Below are 19,455 nucleotides of genomic sequence, written 5' to 3'. Positions count from 1 at the left end.
CACTAAATGTGTGTTCCCAGTGCTCTGGGATCTTTGCCTGTAGCCCAGGCATTTACCCTGGGCAAAATAAATGGATTTTTTTCTATCAGAAGAGCTGAAGAAACCTTTCCAGCAAGGGTCTAAATAAGGTGTGGGTATGGTTGTTTGCTAACCAGGGCTGTTAACTGCAGGAGGAAGATAGCACGAGTTAAACTCTGGTGGTTTTATTGGGGTCAGCTCTCTAAAAAGTAGTATGAGGTTGTCTTGTCTAGTGTGGGAGGACTGCAAGCACGGGGGAAACCGAACAAGGAGTGAGCTGACTTCTTCCCCAGCTGAAGTCGAGGGTGGTCATCTCAACAAGCAGAACTCATGAGCATGCCTCGTCCTCTTTGTGAAGTAGTAAATAAAAAAAAAAAAAGAAGTCGCAGATCATAGATCCTTCAGGGAAAGGACAGGGAAATAAAGGGAAATAAACCCAAACCAGAACGATAAACATCTTTTATCACTTGAACAGCTCAGTGTGTATGTATGGTCATGGAATACATGATGTGCTTAGGATGTTTTATTCTGTTGGGCAAACACGCCATTTCTATGACTGCAATATTAACAGCATCGTTAGAGATGTGCTGTTTTCAGAGCTTGACCTTGCAGATTTTTTATACGTTGGAACTCAACACATGCTAATCTCAGAAATGTCTTATAAGGACATTACTGCCAAAAATCATTATTTCTTGCTCTTTGCATGCTTTAATATGGTAAGTTTAAAGCATAACCAGGGTTTATTACCACCCTTAGCAAAACCACATGCCTCCTATGTCCAGGATAACCCTTGCAATAACACACAGATAAAGATGCTGTTGATTAGATACGCCTCTCAGGAGCCTAATGGCTTGCTGCTTGCGTGCTGCGATTGCTGAAAGCCCTGGTACAGGCAGTGGGAGGAACCAGAGCTGTATCGTAGTGTTAACACAGAAGTTTCTCCTCGTGCTGCTCAGTGTAATGTTATTTTCCACTTGAAAAAAGTGAATGAAACTCCTCTCTCCTAAAGGGTCATCCTTATGGAGAAGGGATTTTCTTAAAAGGCTGTGGAAGGATGTTTAAGTGTGGTTCATAACTGCTTTAACTCTTGTGTATGCGTAGGTCCAGCCCAAGCTGCTTGAGATGAGGTTGGCATACACTAAATGTTGTTTGCTGTCGCCAAACGTGGGTTTCTCAGCCCTGAAGACGGGCTGACCCTGTTTATCCTATGCAATCTATTGGGTCCTGCAAACACATGCTTAAAGACGAATTGCAGAGAAGAGGAGGAAATACAGACACCTTTGGGTTTGATGTTTATCTGTTAACTTCACAGAACCTGCCAAAAAAGCCATCCGTTGGCTTTTTTACATCTCTATCAGCCAGGATTGGATTTTAAACAGGGAGTTTGTATGCATCTTGTGCTACAAGATGTAAACCCCTACTACTCCATGTAATGCCCACGAAAGGTTTCCATGCTGCATCCTGGCTGTGTTCACATTCACGAGCAGACCTGTCACTGCAGGTGGCTGAAGTAACTGAGATGCAGGAGCTACTCCTATACAGACTTTTTAATACTGTAAAGTCAAATTGAGAACATCAGAGGACTAAGAGTCTGTAGCTTTAGCTTCAACTCGTAACGGGCTGGACTGCAAGTATGCATGTAATTACACAGCTCTGCTGTCCGACCGTACCTTGCCAAAGTCCCATTGCTCAATGGCTTGAATTTTCTTAATTTTGTTTGGTTTAGCTTAAAACTCTTCCTAATTAATTTAAAGCTGACGTAAGCCTGATTTTTTAGCTCAACACCACCCCCCCACCCCCCCCAAGTCTGCATGCCTTTTTCTCTGGCTTAATTAAATCCTTTTTAAAATCACACTGTAATTAAATCGGTAAAGTTGCACACATCTCCTGTTCTTCCCAGGGCTGGCCAGCATACACTTTCGAGGAATATTCGCCCTCTTTGAGGTGATAAACAAGTGCTTGCTAATGGTCACTTACCTGCCTCTCACTGCCCTTCTTCAAATTTCTTGAGCCTGCAAGTAGTTTCCTTCTAGTTCTTATCTTGGAGTCAGCTGGATCTTGCATGGCCCACAGCACAGCCACTTTAATGAGCTGGATCTGTAACATACTCCTGTGCTCGCTATGAACTGCTGTGCCATGTAAGGGAATTAATATTCCCAGCCCCTTTGCAGAACTTCATCGTGCTTGCAGGCTGGTGAGAAGTGGTCCCAAAATAGCTGCGATTAATCACAGGAAATTTGTGTTATTCAGTTTTCTTCTAGATAACTGTTTACTACAACAGATGTTACAGGAATAAAATGGTGAAAAAGACCACGGATGGATATTTGGGAGCTGAAGGTCAAACTTCTGGGCATCTTGCAAGCTCTATCCCTTGCATGAGTATGATAGCCAGAGCTAGAAATGATCCTGTTAAAAAGGAACCATTCTGAATTCTCACTTGAATCCGGGTTTGGTTGACTGCAGCGTGCTGTAGGGCTGCTGCTGTGCTGGTGCACTGAGCAGTGACCGGTTGTTCCTGTGCCCCGGGGCTTGATCCTCTCATCCTGTTTGCTTGTTCTAACAAGTGTTGGGTTTGTTGGATGGATGCAGAGTTGGTGTGTCCAGTTTAAACCTTGGAGGGAGGTGGAAATACCTTGCTTTCCCCCCTGTTAGATGGTAAAGGGCATGGAATGATGGAGAATGGATGGAGGAGAAAGGGTCAGAAGGAGGTATGGGAAAGACACGCTGGAACAGTGAGTAAAACTTTTAACACTGAAATGGCATTTAAAAGGCAAATAAAATAAAATTCCCTCTTCTTAGTATTTGTAATAATGAATTAATTAATGTGCAGGTGTTTGCCAGAGCCTGGGGCAAGGCGGTGGTAGCTGGTAGAAGGGCTGAGCCATGCCTTGGCTGTCTGAGTTGCAGGAATAACGGGGTGCTCCATTGTGATGACCTGCAGAAAGTGGTTCCCTAAGTATAAGGATTTACAATATGGACCGTGGGCAAGTACTTGCTGCAATGCCTGGCCTTTCCCTGCTTGTCCTGCACCCCAGGAGTTTGTTGTAGCACCGTTTTGCCAAGTTAATTCTGGTATGAACAAGAGCACCAGCTGCTTTGTGTATCCTAAAGCCCTCTAACTGACAGAGCTTAGAAAGAAATCAGTCATCACCCGGGGAAGGAACCACTTGTTAGCAATGGCAGAACTTCAAGCAGTTACAGAAGAAAAGTATAAAAACTAGAAACTGCAATATTGTGCTTCACCTGAGGTCAGCCTCTTGTTTTCCCGAGGCTGAGGCTTTCAGTGAGGTGTCTCTTTGCTGTAGAAACCCCAGTATGATGTGGCAGTGTCTGGACTGATCTAGCTTAACACCAAATTTTAAATAGCTTTTTCTGATAATAAAGAGAAAGGAGGAAGAAAAATGTCCCTGTAACAAGTTTCTGGATTTATTTCTGTCAATGGTTTTAAATTAGCTTCTTCATAGGGGTTTCTCCATTCCTCTTAGCAGAGCCAAAAGGTCCTGTAAGAAAATTGAGAAGGTCAGGTCAGTGCCTGCCCAGTCACTTGGCTTTACCTGTTGCTTTGGAGCATAGCAAAGAAAACCAGTAATACGCAGTGGATTCGTTTGGGTTGGAAAATAATTTGGGAGTTGAATGTATTTTAAGCTGAAAGAATTTTGTTATGTTTTTATTTATTTATTTCTCATCACTTTTATTCACAGTTAACACAATACTCCCATCACACAAAGCACTGCAGTGCTCTGTGAAGCCTGAGTGCAAGCGAGGAGTGTAAAATGTCAGTGTGTAAATGAAAGGAAAGCTGTTCAGAGGGTCTCTGGGTTGAGTCCTTGTAGCCCAACTGTGGGAACCAATTTTTCAGTTTGTTAGAGCCAAAGAAGCCCTTCTTGAAGGCTTCTTGTCTGTGGTCAGTCTGTAAAACAGTCTGTGGTATTTTGGCTATTGATTTCCTACTTACCCTGTAGAAACTTGGTATTTGTAAGGAACTGTTTGAATCAGGATTGCTGAGCAAAATCCTGATCTGTTCTGTGAGTTTAGTTTTGTGGTTATGTTCACGAAGCCATCTTGAGTTGCTGTTGAGGTGCAACATTTGGATCTGATTTAATTTGCCAAATTTCTGAATTATTAGGATTTGGGATTTTTTTTGCCTTTTGTTTTGCATGCAACTGTGTGAAAACAAATAACAGTCTTTACACTAATTACAGAAAAAAAATCTGATGACTTCTAGTCAGGAGAAGCAGGGAACTGATCTGGGTGATGGAAGGGCAACCAGCAAGGTCTAGCAGTCAAACAGTTTTCCATAGTCATCTGAAAAGGAAAAAAACAAAGTCCCATGGCTGGATGGCAGTAAAAACAACGGGTATTTTTTGTTCAGGGGCTGTATAGTCATGGGAAATACACTGCTGCTTAGGAGGGCTGAGAAGTGAAATACACAGTGATGATGTTTTGATGCAGCCTCAAGAAGACAACTTTGCTCTTGGTTTGATTTTGATTCAATTTTATGTGGTTCTCAGAGACACCACAGAAAGAGAGCTTTTGTTGTGGAAAAATGAGGTTCACATTCATCAGAGTTTTGAAAAAAACAAAACAGGACTTGTTCAAACTCATACTCCTCTACTTTTTTGGTCTGTTTTTTTCATGAAACAAGGTATGGCACCGTGAATTGACTTTGAGAAGTTTTAGGTGTAGAACTGGGGACTTCCACCCATCCCACTCTACCACTCATCTTGCTTTCATGTTGCTCTCCCCCATCAAGGCTGAGCTTTATTTGCTTCTTTTCCCCTGGGTTTTTTGATTGCAAGTGAGCACAGCTTGCATGCGCATGAGGGGGAGAAGTGGGATGGGGAAAGTGCTTTTTTACCAATTAGAATGTTTTTTTTTTTTCCAGTTGCTTGATTAACAAAGCTGTTGTCTTTAAAATCTTGGCCTGGACGTGGGAGTGAACGAGGTTTAATGCAGTTGCCTTGTTTGAAGAAGCTTGGACTAGAGGCAGCAGAGAGAGAAGTTTGTTAATGGCTTGTCTTCTGCTGTGCTGTCCTGTGGTGGTGATGAGACATGTTGTTGAGCCGACCTGTAAGTGTGCTGAGCTGATCAGGAATGCATTAAAGGATAACTCACTGTCATGGGACTACAACTCATCCTGTTTCTTGGGATCTGGGAAAGAAAGCGGGCAGATTTTGGCTTCAATCGCTGTGACGGAGATTGAGCCTCAGGGTGACAATAGGCCTTCTGCTGGAAAGGTTGGGTGGTGGTTGAGCACCAGAATCCCCTTCATGGGAGACTTTTAAGATGGGTTTTTCACTTCCAGGCGGCCCATAAGAGCAGCAAGGAAAAGCACATTTTTTTGTAATTGCATTTTAGAGAGCTCGTGGTAATGCAAAAAGAAAATGGAAACCACAGCCAGTGAGTTGGATCTTGTTGCCTGCCTTAGGGGAGGGAGGATGGATTCGAGCTCCGGTCTCCTCGCCTGGTCTCTTTGTGCATCCCTGATGGTCAGAGATGTTCTTGAGAACTGGCTTCTGCCTTGTGTTTCAGCCTAGGGAAGAAGTACATGTGCATTCCTGTTGTCCTTTCTTTGAAGTAGCAGGAGGGTAAATTTTTTTTTTCCCGAATAATGTGGATGAAAGAAGCAAGCACTGAAATAGTCCTATCTGCTGGCAGACAAGCAGTTGGCCGTAGGTGACCTTGCACCATGAAGTGCCTTGTGGTATCTGAGAAAAGGACACTTTGGTCATCATCTCCTAGCAAGCCCATACACAGCACAGTGCCTGCTGCTTGTCCCTGTTAATTTTCTTGGTTCCTGTATATTCAGACTTTTTTTTTTTTCCAGGAAGAGGGCTAGGAGGATAAAGCAATTTTGCTTCTTGGAGAAAGCCTTCAGAAAGCCCCAAGGCTTCTTCATACAGATCTTTTAAGTTTCATGAGTCTGGGAAAGTGCTTCTTCCCATGCTGGGTTGCAGCATTTCTGGTTGGTTTTGCGTGTATGCGTACTTAAAGATATGAATGTTGGCCATAAGCATTTGAAGGAATGGTCAGCAGCTCTGCATGGTAGAATTAGCTTTTTTATATTTTTGTTGTTGTTGTTGTTCAGGACCTCACCGCGCAGTTCCACTGGAGCCTGAGTGAGGGCTGTTGTCCTGACCCCGCTCGAATGGTCCTGCCCTTGCCCTGGGGCTTGTCTGACCGCAGAAGGAATGGGTTCAGGCAACACCACCACCTGAAACCAAATCCCTCGTTTAAGGATTAGACTTTTGGCACTCTTAGCTCCCTGATCAGACAGTTGCAGCATTGGGTGAGTGTCAGTGCTGGCACAGGGCAGGAGAGGAGGAGGGGGCGTGGGAACAGGCTTGCGGCAGGATGAGTTTGAGCTGCTGAAACGTGTCCTTAGCTGGGCATCGCTGAGGTTGTACCAGGCAAGGATCAGAGCAGGAGACCACCGCTGTACCTGTGCCAAACAATGACCCTGGGCTATGGGACTGCCTTCCTGAGAGCCTCCGCAGCTTTGCAAATTTAAATCTTTACTTCTAAAAAAACATTTATGTCATGCACATTTGAACTTATGGTCTCATTCCCCCTTCCTTGTGCCTTGTACTGTCATTTACACCTTTGTGAAGTGGGTGTAAAATGCTGATGTTCTATTTAATTCTATTTAATATTCTTTTTCTCACTGTGAGATGCATATCACAACGATGAAGGCAGTGGAGAAGTCGGGACCACTTAAATTTAAAAATTCCCCCCCTTGTGTTCTTGTTTAAACCATGTACTTACGACTGCTCTGAATTCTCTTATTGCTGTTCGGCGTTGAGCAAGTGCAGAAGGCTGGGCAGTGGGAGAGGGACGATGGTACGTGGGAGCGCTCAGGATAACGTGACGAGGGACCAAGTGAGTCATCCGTTAGTCATGTCACTCCCTGCACCACTGGCAAGCATCGGGCAGTAGTGATGTGGAGGACAGTGGCATCTGCGGAGATCTTTATACTGAAAATAAAAGTAAGGCAGCAAAATGTCAAGCTCGCAAAAGCTAGAAAGTACCAGAATTAGTGTTAATTAAATCAATGCTAATTAAAAACCACTGGGCTTTTTTTCTGAAGTTATGTGAAGCTATTTTGTTTAGTTGTGGGTTTTTCTTTTTTTAGTGCAGAACATGGAAAAATAACAGCAGAGAGTTTTGTAAGCAGCTGAGAACTGGGTGTTGCAACGTGAGGTGGTGGACAGCAGTGTTGCTGGAAACTGCCATTAGATAGGGATTTCTGCCTGAATAAGTAGGCAGTATTATTGGTATTTCTCTGCGCTCGATGGATTCAGCAGAGAAGAACCAGCATGTTTCATAAAATTATGCCAGGCTGTGATTAAATGCCATTCTCACTGCTGTACCCATATTCCACTCCTTTATTTATAGTGCGCTTCTGTTTTACAAATGCAAAAAGAGACTTGCCTGCGTGTGGCTGGAGAGCACCCAGGGCAAGGGGGTCCCAATATTCAAGAGCACCTGGAGGTTCATGACCTGTGTCCTTTCTGCATCCGTGATGGGCTGCAAACTGCTGGGGAGAAGCCATAGGAGAGAGCAGCCGCTGGACCTGGCTGCCCTGTGTCCGCTTGGTGTTACCGATGTCCAGATGAGAGTTCAGGCTGCAGTAAGGCAGTGCTGGCACTCAGCCTACATCTGCATCCAGATGAAGGAATCCAGACTGATGTTTGAGTGATGATGTACGTGTATCCTGAGTGCCCTCAATATATCAGTATTTCACGGTCCAGTGCTTTGGGCTTGCCTAATTTAATTTTTTTTTTTTTTTTTTTTAAAATTCTGAGTCAAAACTGCTCTCCTTTCCTTTGGAGCTGCCTGTGATCTTTCCAGCCTATTTCACAGACACCTCCCCCTTTCTTTCAGACTCTGTTCCCAGTTCTCTGGATCCCTTTCTGGTCCTTCAGACACTTTTGCTGCTCCTGGTGAAAGCGTTTTCACCAGTTTTTGCGCGGTGTTATCCCTACGCAAGCACATCTAGATTGGATTTTTCCAAATGTGCCGCCAAGAACAAGCCCAAACCATAAAGTTAGGGTTTCTTTTACATATGTTAAGGTTCACAGTCCATCTTCTGCTCTGTTTTTGTGTAGGGACTGGCACAATGAAACCCAGCCCTAGTTCAGTGCCTGGACAATTCTGCAATAAATGTAAGACATAAAACTGGATTTGTACTTAGTCTCATCTTAGACCTTTCTCATTCTTCCCAACAAGGAGAAAACTACTTGTTCCCTTGTTGAGACTTTAAAGTCTTTTTAGAACATTTGAAAATATAATTTCACATACCGTTTTTTTTCTGGTGGTGTATGGGTGGAGGAGTTTCTTCACGCTAGTCTCTCCCCAAAATTGGGGACCCCGTGGTGCTGCTGGTCCTGTGAGGTGCGTGCTAGCAGGAATGAGGACAAGCAGCACAGGGACCGTGTTAAAGACATTGCAGAGTGGGAATTCCTTTGACAGCATTGCTCGGTGTGGGAAGTCTGGAGCTGCATGTTGGGTTTTTGTGGCCTCAGACATCTCCCAGGAATCCCATAGGGAGGCAGGTAATATTTCATTTTTGGGCGAAAAAGTAATGGATATTTCAGCAGCTTGATAGTATTCCTTTATGAAAGCATCTATATTGGTATCCTGTTAATAGCAATGCTGCTATTAGCAGGGTCCAAGTCCTCACCTTTTCCTTTCAGAGTTCCTATCAAAAATTACCAGTGAATAGCTTCTATATTATTTCTTTTTAGTTGCTATTTAGTTCTGCAGAGGAAATAAAACCTTCCTCTGCAGCAGGTGAAAGGCAATTTCTAACTGAACACGTTCTGGTTTTTTTCCTGTCTTCCAGACTTCATTTTATGGCAGATTCAGGCACTTCTTGGACATCATCGATCCGCGCACCCTCTTTGTTACTGAGGTAATGTATACACACTTGTTTTCTGAAAGTACTGTTTATTAGACAGGTTTAGATTAAAAACAATTTCTTCTGTGAACAGCAGAAGTAATGAAGCCAGGTTTCCAGTGGATTTGTGTCTCACAGTTGATTGATTGCCCAACTGAGCTCTGTTAAATCAGTAGCAAAACTTGCTTTTTATTAGACATCAGCGAATCCACACCTGTCAGTCTCATATCTCCCTCTAGTAACTGGTGAGACCCTGAACTGGTTTCAGTCAAACTTGCCAGTGATGTAGTCTTCCCAGAAGGAAAATTCCTACAGGCCTTCTTGGAAAAACATGCAGGTGAGTAGATGAGAGAGCAAATATTAATTCTTATGGAGGAAGTGAGCTGAGTGGGTTTGCACCAGTTTTTCAGTGGCTGCACTCAAGATGACCTTTTCTGTGGAAAGTATTGTAGTTTTTCCATAGTTATTACTGTGTTTCTAACAGGCTTTTGGGTTTCTGGCCCATTTATGCTTCGTTTAGTGTTATCCTGCATTATTGCATTTCTCTGCTTTCATAAAATAGTGACTAATAGTGGTGGGGAGTCCTTTAGAAGAAATATTTCTACTGGTGATCTTAAATTATGCCTGTTGGCCAGAAAACTTAGGATTTTGCCCCCCTCCCCCCCTTTTTTTTTTTTTTTGAGGCAGGGTAGCGTAAGATGAAAATACACATGCAAGCAATTCTCAAAACACAGCGAGCTGAACTGCTCATCATAGCTAGCTGTGAACTGAGTCCAGCTCTTTACACACTGTGATAGCAGTGGGAAAAAACACCTGATGCAACTTTAAATAATATCTTTCTTCTAAATCAGCTAGCTTTTTTCAAAAACAGAAGGCTAGGATGTATCATATTGTTCATTTTGAGTACCTTTTGTATGCGTGCCCAAGAGAACTGCAGACAAGAAAGCAGCTGTTCTTACACCATCAGATTGAAGGTTATACTTTCCTTTGTAAAAGCACAGGTTCAGATCAAGTCTGAGATCAATTTTCAAAAGCCGCCAACCTCAATACAGAGCTCAGCCTGGGGAGGTAACCTCTTAGCAAAAGAACATTGCAATTCCAAAGAGGCGTCGTGTCATGATAAAAGGGAAGGAAAATCACAATATTACCTGAGGATGCAGTGCAGTTTGCAGATGTTAGAGCTGCTATTTAAAGAGGGTGTAAGCACATATGCCAGAATAAAAACAATTCTACACATTAAAGGCTTGGTGCTGCTCTTACCTTAGCAGAGATTTAGCGTTAAATTCAACGCAGTGCATATTGAAGGAGTGTTTTTGACAGCATGGGGAATCCTCCAGTGTGTGTTTGTGGTGATGCAGAGGCTGTTGTATGTGGTTTGTGAGCTCTCTTTATATATTTTCATAATTTTGATTCTGAAATTCGTAAATGGATGCAAAGGGCCTTCACTACCTAATGATGCTTTTTGGAGGGAAGGAGAGGATACTCTGCATGCAAAAGGGAATGGGATGTTGGAGAAGGGAGACCATCTTTGTCCATTTTTGTCATGCACTGAGAATGCTAATTGAACACCTAAAGACAGCGAGGAAACAGGCTTAGAAATGGATCCAGACAAACATTGAAACACCCTTCTCTCGCCAGGCAAATTTGCACCAGAAAGCTTTGAAGGGTTGATGTTTGGTAGGTTTCCATAAGTGTGTGGTTTCCAGCCTACTGTTCTGGGGCACGATGTCTGGGATGGGATCCGCTTAGGATATTTGAGAATGAACACGGGTCTGGGGCTCCAGGCAGCTGCACCAGGAGTTCCTGGGTCGAGGTCACTTGGACAGAGGTTCTTCTGGTAGGACAGAAGCAGGTGATTCTGCTCATCTTTTTAGTGGATTTTGTTATGCCTCAGCTTGTTTCTTTTCCTCCTTTTAGAGGAAAATTCTGTTAGGTGGAGATCATCCATCCAGTTCTGTTTAGTTAAAATTTCCTCTTCCTTTGGGAATGTTTTCATGTTCTAATAATAATCCTCACCTTTCTCAAATCTCCAATTAAGCCTGTAGTGTGTGTTTGTATGTAGGGTTTTGTTTGTTTTTTTTTAAGCTGGGTAACCCACAGTGCACAATGCAGGACCAAACTATTGTTTTTTACAATGGCATTAACAGAGAAAAAGGACACAGTTCTCAAACCTACTTCTTGTGTATCTCCAAAGTGGGGGGATATGAGTAAACTTAATCGAGATAGTGGTTCTACTTTTTGAAGTTACAACATAGGTTTAAGAAGGCATCACTGTGTTCACATTTGGGATAGGGTAAGCACTTTCACACTATGGCTATGGTTGTATAATGAAACAATTTAAATTGAGCACTATTAGTGCTCAAGTCTGGTTTCATTGTATACCCAAAATCTGAATTCTGTCTACCATTTGTTACCTCAAGCAACAAGCAGTTCTGGTTCCAGAATGAAAACAGGTGGTTTAGATCCTGAAAGGCTCACTTTACCCCTCCTTTGTGCATTTCTTACTTTTTAAGGACTGAATCCCTTTTGCACTTTCAGGACAACTATCTTTCTCGTCATGCTCTATATAGAGGGTGTCTAGACTCGTGGGCAAGCTATCTGTGAGTAAGCAGAGGTACCTGCTCTTAACTTCGATGAGATGATCCCTCCTTTGGCTCAGCCCCATGCTTTTCTACCTTCCCATTGCCAACTTTTCAAATTGTTAGAAGTTTTTGAAGAGGTTGTTACGGTCAGCTGGTGTAACTTAATTTTTCCAGACACTTTTTGACAAGGTTCTTCTAAGAAATGAAACCTAGGGAAAAAAGACCAAAATCCGAGTGGCCCGTTTTTATCCTGGAGGGAGCTGTCAAGATCTGAGTGTCTTAAGCACTTCTGGGCCCCAAACTGAACCTCAACAAACAAGGGAGGTTTGATGTCCTTCTATGGGGTATAATAAGCATCGGTCTGAATTTCGTGGTCTTCAGGAATGGCTTGGTGGCTTTCCAACAGAGGAACTGGCCTTTATCCATTTTCTTTGGGAGTTTGAATTATATATTTGTGATGCTTCAGTAGACCTTCAGCAGCACATTTCATGAAGTCTACATGAGTTCTTTTTCCCTGGAGAAGTCTCTTGGCAAAATAGATGTGGACACCTGGGGTCACGGGAAGCACTTCTCGGAGCACAAAAGCTGCTTTGTTGATCGTCCTACTTGCAGTGGTCTGTATATCTGATCTTGTAGTTTAAAATACTCTGTGTGTATATACCTATAACTAAAAGCTGTTTGGTTTCCTTTGATAATTTAGGTGGCAAATTAAAATCTAGAAAGGGTTTGATGAGAAAGCAGCCGTTTACAGAGAGCTTCTTCCCGCTGACAGATGGCTGCATCTTTCAGGCCCAGGGTTCTCGGGGAACAAATAAATTGCTGTTTGTCTTGGAGGAGCTCACTAGCAAATGTAAAAAAAAGTAGATAAATGAGTCTCTAATGAGAAGGGAAGTTAATCCCATGGAAAATGCTGGGAAATATAATAAATTTTTTTTTTTCCTACATCCTTTCTTTAATTGCTGTGTGTTACATCATTGCATCCTACTGGTGGCTGTGTTTTGAGGAAGGATGAAGTGATCCCTCCAAGTGGGGGAAACCAAGCACAGTGATATCAAGTATAATTAGTCTCGGTGACAGTCCTCTCTTATTTATTTTTCAATTTAGCAGATTCTTAACACAATTAAAAACTTCCTTGTCTTTTAGAGGTTCTTAAGCATTAATCCTCAAGGGATGCATCCTGAGTACTGGATTATGTTGTAGCCGTACTTTGCAGTCTGTGAACTTGCAAAAAGAAAGCATGTGTTTGTGCGAGGCACATGGCAGGGGCAGTTGGAAGCCAGTTGCTCCAGTTTTATCTTTAGTGGGTTCTGGTAGAATAATTATCTGTATCAACCTTACCTACCAATTTTACTTGCTTTCTGAGTGCATATGATATTGAAACAAGGCACTGACCTTGTGTCAATATAGCATGTAACCTCTAAAGAGGAGGTTTTCTTGTGTGCTAATTCATACCATTACTGGCTTTCTAATGAAATAATTTTTTGGCAGCTGCAAGTTTGCAAACTTTTCCAATAATCAGGAAATGTGTAATTTCAGAGGTCAAGCCTAACAAGTCCTGTTGCTGAGACCATGAGAAACCCCTCAGTGGGGGTAATGCCTATTTTTGAAATGTGTGAGGTTAAAATGATTGGAATAATACTTTTAATTGCTCTGTAATTAAGGTCCATCGGGAGAAGCAGTAGGGACCAGCAGATATTTTGATAAGGCTAACTTACCCCATCTGACATTATCCTGGACAGACTGTTAACGCTCTGTGGGAAGCTCTTCATGGAGAAAGCTGTGGATCTGATAATAAAAAATAAAGCAAAAGTGAAATAGGAATTAAACTGAGCTCAAAGGGGCCGTGTGTTATCTGCTCTTGTTTTATCTCATTGTTCAAAGCATAAATCTGCAGAGCGCTGAGCATCTTGCATTCCCATATTTGGGTTTAAAATGGAAGCAGGATTAGATGTATGTTATTTATATGAACGATACCTTCTTACTCAGCAGATTGACTGTCTGTGTTTATTCAGTGTCACATCTGCTGGCTCTACTTGAACAAAAAGTTTCTGGCTCCTGTTGTCTGTCACTGTAGATCCAATACAATAGGGCCAGCTGGAGTCAAGTCTGCCGTATGTATCATTCGTAGAGTAGTGAGACAAAATCGGAAACTGTTGAGTCGCTGATGGCAGAGCACAGCTGGATTTCTGTATCCCACATCGAATTTGTGGTGCTGGTGGCCAGAAGACTTTTGCTTTGGATCACATGCCAGTAAGTCATTGTTGCTCTGAACCTGAAAACAGTGAAACTCGCAGGCACGTGGCGGATCATCACTGGGCTAATGTGGCCTCAAAACCCCAATACAAGCCCCATATTAGCAGAGAGAGATGCAAACTCTTCCAGCGTGCCCTGTCCCATTCGTGGATTTTCTCTGAAAAACCTCAAATGCAAAACTTGACTCTTTTTCTGTTGATTCTGTAACAGTAATGTTGTAGTGCTACTGGCATAATGACTGTTATTACGGTCTGTATGTGCACATATGGGTTTCTGGAGGCAGCTCTAAGCCATGTGTAGGCATCAGTTGAGATCCAAAAGAAGACAAGGCACAGATCTCTCAGACAGAAACAGTGTGCCCTTGAGCAAGGAGGACAAGGTGAAAAATCAGTACAGGAGCTCACGTGCTGGATGGAGGTGTCTGACGCATGTACATGTGTGCAGTCATCTATGGGACACAACGTAGTTGTCTTCTATCCCACCAGGGTGTTGGAGTGATACCTGCGAGGGACTCGGGGTGCCAACGAAGGATTCCTGGAGGTGGCCATCAGCTCATTGTGATGTAGGCTACTTTCCTGCTGGCATCTCTGGTTTTGTTCTTTCTCCTCTTTTCTCTGGCACACCAAACTAAGCCCCTAATAATGTGATCCTTCAGCAACTCTTTCTACAAAGACTGAAACTTTCTGCTGATGTAGTCCTGCAAGTGTGCTCCAGGCAACGACCTGAGTCAGCGCCTTTTGGCCTGAGTCAGGGCAGAACAGGTTACGTTAGCTCTCTACACTAACGCCTATGGGTTAAATCTAAGCCAGTTCATTCAAACTGAGGCAGGTAGTGGATTTTGGCCGTGCAGCCAGCTTGTGCCATGCAGCTGAGCACTCTTCCTCTCCAAAAGGTGCCTGCTGGGAGCTGTCCTGGCCCATGGTAAGTGCCAAACTGTGACCGGGAATCACTTGGCAGAGTGCTAGATGGTCTGAATCAAAACTATACCAGAGATCATGCTGATGCAGGCTCATGCCTGGGCTCTGACTTTAATAGCACAGCCATAACCATAAAACCCAGGCTCATGGATCAGTGGTAGCCCATTGCATACTTCTCACGGGCTTAGTGAACTGACCTGTAGTTCAAAAGCTGGGTGTTTTCCAGCTGTGTTCAGCACGAGGCAATGCTTGAGCCTTTTTCCAAAGACCTGTTGTTGTTGGGTAGTGTTTCCCTGGCGGACATGGCTTAAGCTGCTGTGGTGGAGCACCAAGTGTGGAGTTTGTGCTTCTGAATTGCTGAGCATGGTAGATCCCTGGCACTGCTTCTGGGCTTAGGTTTGTAAGAACATCCTCCGGGTGCAGATGGTCTGTCTAGCACCCTATTGTGAGAGCTGAGACCCCATCATCCACCACTAGAAGTGCTCTAGTTTTTACAAGATAAGGGGTATGAAAGAAATGATACATACTAGTAAAAGCTGTGGTTGCAATTTTTTTAAGTGATGCTGTAAAAACTCAAGTGACACTTCTTCCTACAGATAGCAGTAGAGAAATCAAGCAACAATAAATATTGAAACAGTAGCACAACCTTGTAGACAGACCTCTTTTTTCCCTGTTAAAATGGAAATGAAGTGTAATCTTAGACATTATCAACTATCATATTAATTCTGTATTGTGCTAAAAGCCAGGGAGTGGAGCTGGTTGGCATTTGGAGCTGTTGCTTGCTGTAAAGTTATTTCCTATTTTTTGGAGGCTCTGGTTAAAAGAGTGTGCTTGACTTTGCTAGAAGGGGATACAAGGCACTAACGAAATTTTGAGGCTGTGGGTCATTCGCTAAAACTACCTGAACACCTCCAAGCCATGTGAAAGGCATCTTCTTAATGTGGTCCTTGCTTTTAACACTTTTGTTCGCTTTCTGTACCACTCTTTTGTTGACCTCGGGAAGCATCAGCAGTGTTGGTCTAGGACTCTTATTTGAGAAAGTTCCCCTCTCTCCCCACAGAGCTGAAAGAGGAAATTCATGAAGACTGCAATTTTAAAAGCAAAATCGGGCTTTTTTGTTTTCTGTTTGTTACCATACTAAACAAGATGGGATCTGGCCAGGGTTGTTATAGTAACTACTAAGATTTCCTCAAGAGAAGGAGAAAAAAATAGAACACAGACCCATTCATCTATTACTTCCAGTTTTTCATTCAGAGTTACATGCTGTTCTGTGGAGATAATTTGCAAGACACGCAGTGTAGGTAATTTCAGTGACAAAAACACATACCAATAATGAGCACAAATGGCTCTCCAGAATGTTGTGCTGGCACTCCTGAGTTATTTTCTAGCTTTGGAGGCAAGAAGGGTTGTCTTCACTGGATCTGCAGTCATTAGTCATTCAGCTGTCTGGCTTTTCACCTCTGGATCATCGGGCTGTCTACAATATTACACAATTATATTTTATTGATACTCATGCTAGGTAATAGCTTTTTCCTAATACGATATTTTTAAGCAACCATGAGGCCAACAGGGTAAGGAGCTATCAAGAACAACTTCAAGAGGCTCAAGTCCTGTTGTGATCTTGTGTGATAACTTTTCTATACAGGTTGGAAATGCCTGGAACAGCCTAAAAATCCTATTTGTTTATCATGCCTGCAGTGCTTCATAGCTTTCCGGTGATCAACCAACACTCTTAACTGGTCTTTTTTGTAGTTGGTCATTGCAGCCACAGAGCCCTGAGGGTCTTGCAGGAATTGGAGCCTGCCCAGAAAAGCGTGGCCACATGTCTGTGCCATTGGATTTCATCCCATGTGTCCGTTTCTCGAGGTCAGCTTTTCTTTTGTATGAGATCCTCAGCCCTTCTGGAGGACCACTGCATCACCCAGTGCAACATCACCAGAAAATAACATCCTAATTAATAACTCTTCCTTTTTGTCTAACGTCAAGAGGACTTGGCTTAAATAATGACTCATTTCTCTGCCTGGGATATTGGATAGATGTGGAAAAGTATGACCAGTGACTTGCCTTATCCATTGAAGTATTCAGGACATACTTATGCTCCTAAAGAATGCCAGCTCCTTCCAGGAAAGGACTCACATATTCACTTTATCACTTGGTCATTAATTTTTTATTAAGATAAGTTTAAGTTTTAAGACAGATTTAGCATATGTATGCATAAGGGAAGGGGGCTAAAAGTTAAGACACAAATTTTTGTTGCTATATACAGCTTGTCTCTTATGTCTGTTGGATAAAGGCAGTTTGGTTCAAGGGGATACAGAGCAAGCAGCTGGAGTAGAAATCCACAGAAGATCACTAAATCCACAGAAACCTCATCAGCCTTGGCTGAAAACAGTGGCAGGCTGGGAAGGTGCTTAGGGGAGACATTATTTCTGCTTGCCTCCTTCTTGCTTTTCCCTGTGTACCTGCTTGTGGCCACTGTTGGAGAAAGTTTGAGTTGGGTGGATTTTTTTCTGAACCTGTAATGAAAGCTTTTATATATTAAGTCATCCTCTGATTTTTTGACCAAAACAGTGTTTCCACAGCCAGCTTTTTAGGTGAAATGGGTGATTGCCTAGCCGTTGAAGAAGGAGGGAGGTTCTTGGACACACTCAATCATCCTTCATTTCCTATACTCTTTGTAAAATCTGTAAAAACTGGTGAATATAGTTTTCTGAATTTCACAATGCCCCAATACAATGGGCACAGAAGAGCAAAAGGAAGTGCTCACACCTAGAACTAAAATATAGTCCAGTGTTGGCCTTAACTATCTTTCTTTGAGATCCTTCATGCTCTCAGCATAGCTTAGTCCCTTTTGGAACGGGAAATGAACGCACCAGCAGTCGAGGGTGATGCCTGAATCTGCAGGTGGACCTAAGCCCCATCTGGTAGGACAAATCCAGAGCAGCGCTGAGAAGTCCCAAGCAAGTGGCTTAGCAAAGTGCGAGAAGCACAATCGACAGCTCTTTCTGCAGGGGCATGGCAGGCGTGGAGCATGGGACAGGCTGAGTAAAAGAGGGAGCCAATTTCAGGCCAGAAAACAGTAAATTTATCACTACACATGTGTGTAGTAACACAGGGCTGTGGGCTTCGGCTGGTAGCACTACCTCGGCATTAGCACCAAACATGAACAAGCCCCATCTCTGAGCCCACGTTTTGCCAAGAATATATAGTTTTTTGCAGAGGTCGTTCCTATCTGATGCTAAGCCCCATTTGGCGTCTTTGTACAGACTCTCCACTTCTGCTGAGTAGCTGCTAATCAGTGCAAGATTATATAAAATATGTAAAATACCAGGGCTGGAAATAATGTGGCACTGATGATGATGTGAGTTCAGTCAGTGTAAAAACGGCTGTGGATCTGATCCCAACCCGCTTGCTCTGCAAAGTGAAGGAATTGCCACTATTCCATGTGTCTTGTGTGTTGAATGTTTTAAGGACAATAGTCATTCATTAATTGCTGCTTTCAGGTTGGCATAACTGCTGGCGCTTCCAAGGAAACAACAAAGTACTCTTTGATGTTTGCATGAAAAGGAGAAAAGTAGTTTCCCTGCAACCGATCCCATGGACGCGAGCACATAATGAGCTCAGGGACGCTCGCCTTATTTGCGGGAGAGTTGTGAGAGCGGAGCTTGCAGTGACGTCGAGGAACCTTGACATGATTACACTAAAAGCACAGGGCTTGAGATGAGCCACCAGCACATTATATGTTATTTTAGACAAAATATTCTGTATTTATGAAATGTCCTCTGGCACTAATATTAGAAAAGCTGTCAGAACAACAGAGCTAGTGCAAAATGTCAAACTGAAGTCTATGTTACTCATCTGGATGACATAACCTGCAGGAGGCTTTTGAAAATGTTTAGCCGAGTGATTTGTTTGGCTTCAAATATTTGTGAGCCATTACTCGGTGATCTGGTGCTTTCTGCAAGCTTGGATAAGCAGATTTAACCCCACCAAAGCCATTCTTTATATCCTGACTTGTTCCTTTTTGGCTTGGACTAATCAAAGAATCTTTCTACCTGTCTACTTCTGCTCTGTGGGGTTTTTTTAATTGTTTCAAGAAATATATATATATATATATGTATAATGTAGAGTATATATATACACACTATGTAATGTAGTATATATAAACACACACAATATAGATACATTTCTTGAAATGTTTATATATATAGTTCTTGAAAGTATTATATAAACTCTGACTGCTTCAACTGCAGAACATTCTTTTATATTTCTATACATATATGAATAACTGTTCTGGGGGTAAATTGATGATTCTGACAGGCTGGTAGCATGGCTTAATGCTCTTGTGATCCCTTGAACACACAAAATGTATTTATTCTTCTATTTTATCACAATGTGAGGAAGAACTTTATTTGCACATGCATATATTTGAATTGCTAGCGATAGTCAGATTCTAACTTTAACTTCACTGATGACTGACTTCGGTATTTTTAGAGAGAACATAACCAGTTGTACAAACCCCGTCTGAATGAGTGTGTTACAGGCGCTGTAAAAAAGCAGCACAGGTCAGCGGTTCGGCGTAGTGGCACTCTGAGATCTGTCTGAAGTATATTAAAATGTCATGGTATTTCAGATAAATTAACTCAACTCGGACTTCAGTGTGCAGATACAAAGCAGTGCTATTAACATTGCCTTGCATGCCACTAAATGCTAGGTCCAGTGGAGCTGCTTTTCTTTATATGGCTGTGCTAAGATCAGGCTAAAACTTGCTGTGTTATAACTTTTT

The 19,455-nt window shown here is 42.7% G+C and overlaps 1 protein-coding gene across 3 annotated transcripts in view; it reads left to right on the top strand.

Annotated features, from left to right (window-relative positions):
• The window catches only part of SFXN5 (sideroflexin 5), a 102,925-nt gene that overhangs the window by 3,276 nt on the left and 80,194 nt on the right, over positions 1-19,455 (top strand). For all 3 annotated transcript variants that reach the window (XM_075040441.1, XM_075040451.1, XM_075040460.1), the window contains exon 2: positions 8,864-8,932. In XM_075040441.1, the coding sequence (XP_074896542.1) occupies positions 8,864-8,932 (69 nt within the window). The remainder of the gene's footprint in view (positions 1-8,863; positions 8,933-19,455) is intronic.

This window comes from Buteo buteo, chromosome 1 (genome assembly GCF_964188355.1).
Source record: "Buteo buteo chromosome 1, bButBut1.hap1.1, whole genome shotgun sequence".
Lineage (NCBI taxonomy): Eukaryota > Metazoa > Chordata > Aves > Accipitriformes > Accipitridae > Buteo > Buteo buteo.
Note: the sequence above shows the minus strand (reverse complement) of the source record. Positions and strands in the feature narration are given on the sequence as shown.